The sequence below is a fragment of the Magnolia sinica genome, chromosome 3, assembly GCF_029962835.1.
Source record: "Magnolia sinica isolate HGM2019 chromosome 3, MsV1, whole genome shotgun sequence".
NCBI classification, from domain to species: Eukaryota; Viridiplantae; Streptophyta; class Magnoliopsida; order Magnoliales; family Magnoliaceae; genus Magnolia; species Magnolia sinica.
In genome coordinates this window covers 100,822,037-100,834,139 of record NC_080575.1, presented here as the reverse complement: position 1 = coordinate 100,834,139, position 12,103 = coordinate 100,822,037, and the positions used below count along the sequence as shown (strand labels likewise).

General features: G+C 38.1%; 1 protein-coding gene across 1 annotated transcript; it reads left to right on the top strand.

Moving 5' to 3' along the window:
• On the top strand, positions 1-12,103 carry LOC131240431 (polyubiquitin 11-like). The gene is made up of 2 exons (XM_058238658.1): positions 1-167; positions 11,025-12,103. Exons 1-2 carry the CDS (start codon positions 102-104, stop codon positions 11,901-11,903), a joined length of 945 nt encoding a protein of 314 aa, XP_058094641.1. The 5' UTR covers positions 1-101; the 3' UTR covers positions 11,904-12,103.

Below are 12,103 nucleotides of genomic sequence, written 5' to 3'. Positions count from 1 at the left end.
ACCAAATCACCTTCCTAAATAGAGAGAGATTTTCTCCTATTGCGATAGCGTATTCTCTCTCTTTCTCAGTCGTAAGTAAGGGTTTCAGATTCCCCACAGAGATGGAGAACACCCAAATCCCCACTCCAGGAAATCCGCGGGCCCTACCGGAGCCCATCCATCAACAGGTAGATTTTCACCATTTAATTCTATGAGGAAATGGCTCTGTTTGGGATATTTGATTTACTCTGTTTCTGAATTATCTGTTTCTTAGGCTGTGTTTGGATGCACAATCCAATCGAATTTAGAATGTTCGTTTTCAATCCAAGGAAGAAAACGAAAAAAATGAAAATCGGTGATGTGTTTATACTGAGGGAGTAGTCCTCAACTTGCAATTATGTTTAAACTACAAATACGCTTTAAAACTAGAAATATAGCTTACAAATAGCATGAAAGATTGGAAAAGCTTTGATATAAATATGAGGGTTTTGTTAGATCCATCTAAGGGTCCTGATTAAAGATCCAAGTCCCAACCATCCAGGTTGAAGATCGTCACATGCAGCTATTTAGATTGAAGTCTGGACTACATCAAGGGTCTAGATTGGTCTGGTTGAGAATCCCCATTAATTGCAGGAGCAGATTAGGAGCAGCCCTGACTGTGGGGCCCACCTTGATGGATATCTTGTATATCCATGCCGTCCAACTGTTTTGCAGGCTCATTTTTTGGTTTCCCAAAAATGAAACAGACCCAAATCTCAGATAGACCACACCATAGCAAACAGTGGTGATTGAACGCTCAACATTAAAAACTTTCTAGGGCCGACTGTAATGTTTATTTGCCATCCAACCTGTTGATAAGGTCACACAGACCTGGATGAAGGAAGAAAACAAATATCAGCTTGATCCAATTCTTTTGTGGCTCACAAGAAGATTTTAATGGTCAATCACTACTGCTTCCTGTAGTGTAGTCCATCTGAGATTTGGATCTACTTCGTTTTTTATCTCATGCCCTAAAATTATCTGCAAAAATGGATGGACGGCATGGATTTACAAGACATACACTAAGGTGGGCTGTAAAGTCAGGGCCACACTGTGTTGGGTGAGGCCTGGATGCACCTAATCCGGTTTTATGACAGTCTGGACCATATCTTTGTTAAATTGGACCAAAGGACCCATACATCGGATTCGGGTGGCCCATCTTAACGAGTGCGGTCCACATGAGCCAAAGATCAATGGGATGGACTGGGAACTCCACAGGTCCATGTGCTTTTCCAGTTATGTCCTAAAATGTCTTGTGTGAATAATCAGCAAATGCACACAACCAGATGGTATGCCAAAAGTATTATGTTCTGAAACCATTAGTGTTCTAAATTCAAAAGACATGATTTGTCTACAATGAGGTCCACAATTTAGACGGTCCAAATTATTGTTGTTCATCCAAGTTTTGTGTATTTGGGATGAAACATTGGAATGTAAATATGGTAGAGTAAGTAATCACTATGTGCAGGGCTAGCCATTTAAGTTAATGATGCAGGCCTATAGACCCATTTAGGCTCACAGCTCACTAATAATGTAGGCCCATATCCCACCATAGAGCTCAACGTGTCCTAATTTTTTACTCTTTATTATAGATTTAATAGCTTAAATCAATTATTACAATTTATTATTTATTATTTAAATATTTGATTGAAGATACGAGGGGATGTGATTGAAGATAATTTGTTTTTATATTTGTTTTTATTATGTTAGGCTTGTATCCTCTTAGTTAGATTAGATTCATTTGGTATATTTTCATCAAAAATTTATTTGGTATTATAAAAAGGGATGTGGAAGTAGTTAATTTCAATATTAATTTTTCTAATTGTCGGTTTTCCTTTAATAGTATAAGAGAATTTTAATATCAATAAAATTATTTCTCCATCTCTACTCCATTATTCTTGTGGGTATACTCTGGTTTGGTTCTTTGCGATTTGAGTCGAGATCTCATTGACTCAATAATTGGGCTGCACCAATTAACCAAAGCTCTTAGAGAGTATAACCATTTACACGTGCATATAACAACTGGACTCTTGGATATATGTATCATGATCTAACCGTTCAAAACCTGGGTTTGATTGTAAATGGTCAAGACTAAAAATTCATGTAGAAGAAGGATGATCATTACCATTCGATTGGTGGCCATCGAACAATAATTGAAATGAAATAGCTAAAGGTCCAAATGCAATGAGTAGATGTGTCCAAGGTCGGGTTTGTTCAATCAATCTGATTGTAGGTTCATGCCCAATATACAATCGAGTCCACATTTCATTTTTCAATGCTTCTGTCTCTTGATCTTTACACTCATACTTCTCTCTTTGTGAATAAAGATATTTGTAAAGATTGAGAAAATCATCGCAATCAGAGCAGAGAGCTCGGACACAACCAATGACATCAAAGCTAAAATCCAAGATATGGATAGCATTGCAACTAATGTCCAGGAGACTTTCTTATCCGGAAACAACCTCAAGGATGTACATACAATGGTTAAATACGGATCCCAAGATGCCGCTACTCTTAACTTACTAGTCCATTCAGGAGTTAATATGCAAATTAATATCAAGATTCCTCTGCTAAAGACAACCATTGGGCTGGAAGTGAAGAATTGTGACACCATCTACAATATCAAGGCCCAAGTTCAGGAGAAGGAGACAATCCCACCTGATAGACAGACCCTCATCTATGCCGGAAAACTGCTTGAGGATAGCCGGTCGTTGGCCTCTTACAACATCCAAAATGGAGCCACTCTTCATGCAATCTTCCGCCCAAGCGATGGAATGCAAATATTTGTAAGCAAGCAAACAGGAGATGCTATCAAACTTGAAGTGAAAGCTTGGTACACCATCCGGGACATCAAAACGACAATTGAGAGCTTGTTGGGGGCCTCAGAACACCGACAAATGCTTATATATGCTGGAAAGCTACTTGACGACAATCCAACCTTAGCTGATTATGGCATCAAGAGTGATTCCATTCTTCAATTGCGGCCTTACGGGATGCAGATATTTGTTAAGACACCAGCTGGAAGGACTATTACATTAGTAGCGGAGGTATGCGATCCCGTCAAGAATGTTAAGGCCAAGATTCAAAACATGGAAGGGACCCCTCTAAAAAATCAAAGACTCCTCTACTCAGGAAAAATACTCAATGATGACCGAACACTCAAGGATTACAACATTGAAAATGAATCCACCCTGCACATGTTTTAATTTGGAAAAGGAAACTCTTGGAAGATGACATTTGAAAATCATCATCATGGCTTTTGTAAATGAGTATGATGTCTACCCATTTGTGGTAACATGGTAAAACATAAAACCTTTGTTTTGAACTCATTTAATTCTTAGAATTATTTCCACTTATGTTTGCATTCCATGAAAGTTTTTTTTTTCCTCCTTCAATCCCATGTTGAATTTACAATGTTGTGATTGGTTAGATCTCTCAATCAGAAGGTATTTTCTCCCATTTGTTGAACCACAGGTAGACACTTCTCTTATTCACTAAAATACCATCCAACGCTTTCCTCTACCTCAAGTTCGTTTAAGATGCTTATGCTTTTAGTGGGAATCTATACATACTTCATTTTATTGGTCCAAGCCAAACCATAAATTCTTCTAATTGATGATATTGATCCCCCAATAAATTCATCTAATTGCATTTCGCGCTTTGAATTATTGATGGTTCAATCAATCTTTCTTGGGCAAAATGGGGAATATTTTGATCAGCGGAAAGAATGGAAAAATCCCATATGACCCAATGGAAAAATCACACGTTGCATCTAGACCTCATCTTCATGTTGGTTCTGGTGAGGACCTGCCCACACCAGCTATTGTCACGATCGCCTATGCTAGACTGTTGAAATTTTTGTAAATTGATCTAATCAGGAGAGACAAAATATCCATTTTTATTCTTCCCTATGTAACTGAAATTTAGTAGTTAGACCATCATTAAATGATTTCTATGCCATGTCTAATTGTTTTGATGAACCATATAGACCAAAGACTTTCAATGTTTGATCTGTTGGCTAATGCATTCCACATACAGGGATACTATCGGCCGTCTGTATACATCTCCCAATTCTATAACCCCACTCTGTAGAAAGAAGTAGAGAGTATATATAAGAGAATTTAATGCCTACGTTTGTGTAGGCTTTTCATCAACTAATCACACAAGCTACAGTCCTAGTATTTGGAAGAGAAATATGACCTCAGACTTGAAATTACACTTATTATTATTATTATTTATATATATATATACAGATCATGAATTTCTCAAGCAATCTCATCACAGCTATACCCTTTCTGTGGATTTAAGACACGGATTTTGCTGTGTTCTTGACATCAGGATCCAAGTGGGTGGCAGATAGAGCTTCCGATCGATATATAATTTCGATTGGAAAATAGTATAGGGAGTGTCTCTCTCCCAACTGTTCTCCTTCGTATGGCTCACTCAAATCATATACCAAGTTGATTTTTAGGCCTTATGACTACTATCAGATAACACACTTGGTGACCGGGGTGAATTTTACTCAAATATTATAGTGAAGCCCACTAATTCTTAAAGTTAATTTCCAACCAAATTCATGCAAAAGTGACTGCATCCACACGTGCAAGCCACAAAAATTCTCACATGAGACCCGCTGTGATTTTATGTAAAATCCACTCCCATAACTAGGTGATTACTCCATTCCAAAACGTACATTGCCCTAAAAAATTAGCTTGGTTAATGATTCAAGTGTACTCTACAATTAGAAATAGTATACAAGGTGTCCCTTTACCATATGTTTCCCCTCACATGGCCCACCTGAACCACATATTAGAATTTTTTTAGCCCTATGGCTAAAAGTGGGTGCCTGACCTAAGTGAGTAGGGTAGATTTCTTAAACATCACTGCAGGGCTTACTACTACTTGAAGTCAAATCTCAACATGCTCTACCATGGTATTTACCTCAAATCCACCCAGATCATCATCAGGTGCATCACTCAATTTTATCCAAATTGTACAAAATTCAGCCCGGTACGTTATTCAAGTGGGACATATGAAGAGAAACAGTAACATGCACCTTTTAAACTATTTTCTTTCATGTGGCCGACCAGAATCAATGATGGGCTTGATTTTTACTCTCAATCCTTAAATTTTAGCTTTGCATCTACCAGTTGGAGTGGATTTCATTTATTCATCACAGTGAGTATAACATCCCATTTTTTTTTAAAAAAAAGGTAGGTATTCCAAACCCCACTTATCCCTTTGGTGTGGCCCACCACAATTTTAAATCGCCTTCATTTTTGAACCCATGCCCTAACATAACTAGGTAAAACAGATGAACGGAATGGATTCTCTGCAACGCCACTATAGGGTCTATTGTGTAAAAATAAATAAATAAATAAATAAAATATATTACAAGAGACGTGTGTTAACCAATCTTCCCGAGCTTTGGACCTAACTATTACTTCCAAACCATCGGGAAAGTGGGCCCAAGGTCCTGATCTGAACCATTTATTCGGTGGAATTGTCATTTTAACCCATAAAAATAAAAAATATATATATATAAAAAAAGAAAAATACACATAATGTACGACATGTGCCATTACCAAACCAAGATCTCGAACCTCTCTCTCACGTCTCCCATATTTTCGCTTGACAACGGAATGAATCTGTCGATAATAATGATATTAATCAGCAACATGAGCCTCCGAAACCACTGACGAATCTTTGTTAAAGTCTTAATCCCTCACATTTCAAGTTTCCTACATTAAACTTCGTTATCTCGAAGAAGTGAAATCATTGGAAAACTATCGATCAACAAGTTGCTATTAGATAATGTACCATTTTCTTTGGCAAGATCATCAACCGTTAAGTTATGTTATAGCCGTCTCTTGACACAAGTTATGCATCAGATATGTGATCTAAACCACACCCCATATTGATATTTATACGTAAATATCATAGGCATTGAATACTTTTGTGTTGATGTGTTGTTGAATAATGTACACATTAGATTGATGACTACTTGTGCATAAAAATTTTGAATATATTATATGTTTGTTCTTTCCTCCTATTATATATGCTTTCTTGAGTTACCACTAAATATATAATTATTATTATTTTTAATTATAAAATTTAAGAATTCCTTTTGTTTTATTAAATAATGTACACATTGGATTGATGATTACTCATACATAAATATATTATGTTTGTTTTTTTTTTTTTTTTCCTTATAGTGTATGACATTTTTGAATTACCATCGATTAGTTATTATTTTATTTAATTTCATATTATTATTGTTGTAGTTGTTTCTCCATAAAAATCTGAATTGTTATATTGGTATGTCAATTTTTGGGAGAATATATTGTTGACTTAATGTAACTGAAATTAGTTATAATTGGTATAAGGAAATTGAGAAATTTTAGAGTATATGGCTAACATATCGTAATATAGGTGCTCTGCCTAGGGTGATTCCCGAAAAATTGGCACGGGTGCTCTGATCTAGGTAATTCCCTAAAAGATACAAACATGAGTGTTATGCCTAGGTCACTCCTGAAAGATTGGCACGGGTGCTCTGCCTTAGGTAATTCCCTAAAAGATACACACAGATGCGCTGCACTGTACTAACTCCTAAAAATATCACGTGATACTTTGTCCAGGGTCGTTTTCTAAAAGATATTACGTGGTGCTTTGCGTATGGTCATTTCTTAAAAGATTGTTAGGGCAGATATATTTTTATGTTATAGATGAGTGCATTTTAAATTCAAACATTTATGGAATCATTTTCTTAAATTTTAAAATATTTTTATGAATAATTAGTCTCCTTAAATGCTAATTTTTTTTAAAATTATTTATTATTATGAAGGTGTGTTATGGTATTAATGTACAAATTTTGGTTGTGATGAAAATGATTTTATTTAGTTGTCGTAACCAGGGTGTTTAAATATTTCAAATATTGGATATGAATACTTCAAGGAGGCGTACTATTATTGATGAGCTAAAAATATTGCTTTTGTTTTAGTTTTAGTTTAAACTTAATGGATTATATATTTCCTCTTACTCAGTTTTATTTTAGTGAAAGAATGATGTATTAAAGTTGAGTTGATTATATTTAATTAGTTTGATACGATGATATGATATTTTTATTTGTACTTAGTTTATGAAAATAATGTCACGATGAATCTCGGTGCATTGAGAATGAAATTAGTTATATATTATCAAATAAAAGTAAATCTTGTACCCATAGGCTTGGGAATCGGGTCCAATTACTTTATTCGGATACTCAAATTTTCCGAGCGTGACAATGAGCTTTAAAAAAAGGGTGGGCTTCCTCTCTCAAGTGGCCCACTGAATTAGTGGTCGGGCTGATTTTGAGGCGTTATGGCTAAATGAGGGATGGATTTCACTTAAACGTTAAGGTGGGCTCATAAATTATTGAGTTCAAATTTATTTTGATTCTCATGTTGACCCACGCGGTAAACGGATTCCAGGGTACACCAACGCCCTTTGATTTATCCTTTCACCCTTCTTTTCAAGCCCCTTTAGTCACATGTGCTGATCTAGAACATATTTACAAGATCCGGACCATTAATATTCTAGGCCCATCGTGACCATGACCGTGCCCCAAAATCGACCAGCCCATTCATCGCAATGGCCACACATGTACGAGAACAACAGAGGGTTAAGAAAAACACGCCACTGGTCTATATTGAAATGAAACGTTTGGAAGCACCGATGAGCAGAAGAACCTAATGTAAAGCATGATTACAGATCGATGAATAGGAGATTCCATTATAAAAGCATAATTATTGAGTTCCCTACCAGATGAACGGACAGGATCTTGTATATACATGCTAAGTCACAACGTTTTCAGCGGTTCGTCTCTCCAACCTAACCTCGCGCCAATCTCCAGACCATCACAAGCTCCGTACCTTTACTTTTCCAAACTAAGCCATTTTGTACGGACACACTATTTTCAGACGAAAATACCCTTGCGTTCAGCACGGTTGCACCGTCCATTCTAATGTCTACAAAGTATACTGTGCAAAGGTTTGCGATGCCGAATGTCTCCGCTACTACTAGCTGCGGTTATAATCCGTAGCTACAGGTCAACAGAATAACCAGTGCAACCGTACTGAATTCAAGGGTATATTCGTCTGAAAATAATGCGTCCGTACAGAGTGGTATGGTTGGGAAAGCAAAGTTTGGGAGCGTTTGGAAAAGACGGTGGAGAAAAAAGGCCCGGTCCCCCGTCGGAAATTTCTCTTCCATCGTTCGGTAGTGACCCCTACATTACCTCCGTCGGTACTGGTTTGTGGCTTGAAAAGCCTTATGGGCCCCACCATGATGTGTGTGTTTTATCAAAGCCGTCCATTCATTTTTCCAGATCATTTAGGGCATGAGACCAGAAATGATGCACACCCAAATCTCAGGTGGACCGCATCCTAGAAGAGAGTGCTGATTCAACGCCCACCATTAAAAATTTATTGAGGACCGCAAAAGTTTTAGATCAAGCTGATATTTATCATTTCCCATCATCCAGATCTTTGTGACACACTCAACAGGTTGGATGGAAAATAAACATCACAGTAGGCCTTAGGAAGTTTCTAATAGTCAGCATTCAATCACCACCGTTTCCAGTGGTGTTTTCGACCTGAGATTTGGATATAATTCATTTTTGGAAGCAAATCGTAAATGAGCTGAAAAAAATGGCTGGACGGCGTGGATAAAACGCATATATTATTGTAGGGCCCACCGGCGAGCACCGACTTGGTCCGTCGAGTGTCAGTACCGAATCCCAGTACTCCGAAGCATGCGATGTATAAATTACTCGTCTCTCTTATAACAAGGTTCTTCATATTATTATTATTATTATTCAAAAAAGCAACTAGGGCTTCAGGTTCCCCACAGAGATGGAGAGTATTCAAAGCCCTACTCCACGAAATCCGGGGGCCCCACTAGAGCCCGTCCCTCAACAGGTAGATCTTCACCATTTGATTCCTCAGGAAATTGCTCTGTTTAGGACATTTGATGTAATCTGTTTCTTAGGCTGTGTTTGGATGCATAATCCAATCCAATTGAGAATCTTGTTTTCCACTCCAAAGAAGAAATGACAAAAATAAAAAATAAAAAATCAGTGTTTCCTTGTATTGATAATGAGGAAGTAGCCCTCAAATTGCAATTACGTTTAGACTACAAATGTAGATTGAGAAATGAATCTTTGAAAATTACAAATATAGCTTACAAATTGCTTGAAAGGCCGGAAAAACTTCTATATAAAATGCATCGGTGGAACATTTCTACGGATGGTAAAATTCATAATCCCATTGCTTGCCCATCGAACAAGACCCATCTAAGGGTCCTGATTGAAGATCCAAGTCCCAACCATCCAGGTTGAAGATCGTCACATCTGGCCATTTAGATTGAAGTCTGGACCACATCAAGGGTCTAGGTTGGTCTGATTGAGAATCCCCATTATATTGATGGTTTTATGACAGTCTGAACCTTATCTTGGTCGAATTTGACCAAAGGACCCCATACAACGGATTCGGGTGGCCTATCCTAACGCGTGCGGCCCACATGAGCCAGAGTTCAATGGGATGGACTGTGAACTCCACAGGTCCATTTAGTTGCCCAGTTATGTTCTAAAATGTCTTGTGTGAATAATCAACAAATGCACACCAACTGGATGGTATATAATGCAGGGCATTTTCACACCGGGCTCGGGTGGGGTGGCCTGTGCGATAGGGGGGCATACTCGGGGTGGGCGGCTCATGTGAAGCGGAACCCATGTGATTTGGGGCCCATGAGGAGGGTTTGGCCGATGGCCTAACCCATGGATGTGAGGCTTGGGCTATGAGATAAATGGATTAATTCGCCATGCTCTATCAGTTCGAGCTTTTAGAGCAAGTTGTTAATTGTCCTGCATCAAATTGATATCAGAGCAGGAGGTCTCGTGTTCATGACTCCTATTATGTTCTTGTGTTCAAGACTCCTATTATGTTATGAAATTGTCAGTGGTCCAAATTCAAACCACATGATCTGTTTACAATGAGGTCCAAAATTTGGATGGTCCAAATTATTGTTGTTTATATCTTTCAAAAAAATAAAAATAAATTATTGTTGTTTATCCAAGCCGTGTATTTGGGATGAAACCATGAATTGCATCAAATTACATTCAAATTCATTGAACTATGTGAACCTGATTTGCAAACTGGTTGACCTAGAATACTAAGTCCACCACTATAGGATAGGATCCTTTAACACTTATCGAACTGAGAACAGCAATGGTCGAACCATAAATCCTACACATTCCAGCCTGAAATAGGGCTATACAGTGCGCGCACACACACACAAACTTAGAAAGGGATCTGTGCCATATATACAAAGTCTGGCATGTGTTGCTCCTGTCCAAAGCCATGGTTGTTGGATTTTCATAGCATGTGATGCTTTATCTATTATATGGTCTCAATTATCAATCTCGTGGAGGTTTTTGTGGTTTGATATTCAAGACGAGGTACATATGAATCTTGAAACTGTCTTTTCGATTTGATTGTGTCAGAGACCTAAGCTGTCATTCATCAGGTGGGCCCCTTCATGCACGTACCCTGGCTCAAAAATCACGTCAATCCACTCATGGGTTGAGCAACACTTGACAATGAATGTGGTCTGATAATTTTATTTTTTTTTGTCCTAATGACCATTTCTTTGTACTCATGTGACCCACTTGAAGAACAAATGTAGCTGATTTCTTGGGCCAGCATATACAGACAATTGAGCCTATCTAACACTGGTGCTGTGTACATGTCCCACATATCTATTTGGGTAGGTTGGATTGGCATGTATGCCATTCTGCCAATATTCTGTAGAGTACCAAGCATTTCCTCAAGTAGTCTTGTAAACACTTCTTCTAGTGTGTGTGAAACTGAAATCACACATTGCAACCACTTCTCATTTTTCAATGCTTCTGTCTCTTGATCTTTACTCTCGTATTTCTTACTCTCGTATTTCTGTCTTTGTCAATGAAGATCTTTGTGAAGGTTGAGAAAACCATCGGGTTCAGAGCAGAGATCTCGGACACAATTGACAACATTAAAGCTAAATTCCGAGATATGGATAGTATTGCAACTAACCTCCAGGAGATTTCCATCTCCAGAAACAACCTCAAGAATGTTCAGACAATGGTTGATTATGGATCCCAAAATGCCTCAACCATCAACTTGCTAGTACAGTCAGGAGGTAAAATGCAGATATATGTGAAGATTCCTCTGATAAAAAAAACCATTGTGCTGGAAGTGAAGAATTGGGACACTGTCCACAATGTCAAGGCCTGTGTTCAGGAAAAGCAGGCAGTCCCACCTGACAGACAGACCCTCATCTATGCCGGAAAACTGCTTGAGGATAGCCAATCTTTGGCCTCTTACAACATCCAAAATGGAACCACTCTTCATGCAGTCTTCCGCCCGAGTGATGGAATGCAAATATTTGTCAGTAGGCGAACAGGAGATGTCATCAAACTCGAAGTGAAAACATGGTACACCATCCGGGACATCAAAACTACAATTGAGAGCATGTTGGGGACCCCACAACACCAACAAATGCTTATCTATGCTGGAAAGCTGCTTGATGATGATCCAACCTTAGCTGAATATGGCATCAAGAGTGAATCAACCCTTCAATTGCGGCCCTACGAGATGCAGATTTTCTTTAAGCCACTGACTGGAAGGACCATTTCACTTGTAATGAAGCTATGCGATACCATCAAGAGTGTTAAGGCCAAGATTCAGGAAAAGGAAGGGACACCTGTAAGAAATCTCAGGCTCGTCTATGCAGGAAAATTACTTGAGGACAACCGAACACTCCAGGATTACAATATCGAAAAGGACTCCACCTTGAACATGATGTAATTTGGAAGAAGGTAATAGTTAGAAGTGAATGTAAAAGGACTCCCAATACTTTTGTAAACGAGTTTGATGTCTACCCATTTGTGGCAACATGGTAACACATGAAGGCTTTCTTTTGAACTCATTTAGATTCTTAGAATTATTTCCACTTGTGTCTGCATTCCATGAAAGTACTTATCCCCCCTTAAATACCATGTTGGATT

Coding starts and splice junctions, on each gene's coding strand:
- LOC131240431 (XM_058238658.1), top strand. CDS start 102: ATGGAGAACACCCAAATCCCCACTCCAGGAAATCCGCGGGCCCTACCG. Junction 168..11,024: donor CGGAGCCCATCCATCAACAG/GTAGATTTTCAC, acceptor TTGTCAATGAAG/ATCTTTGTGAAGGTTGAGAA.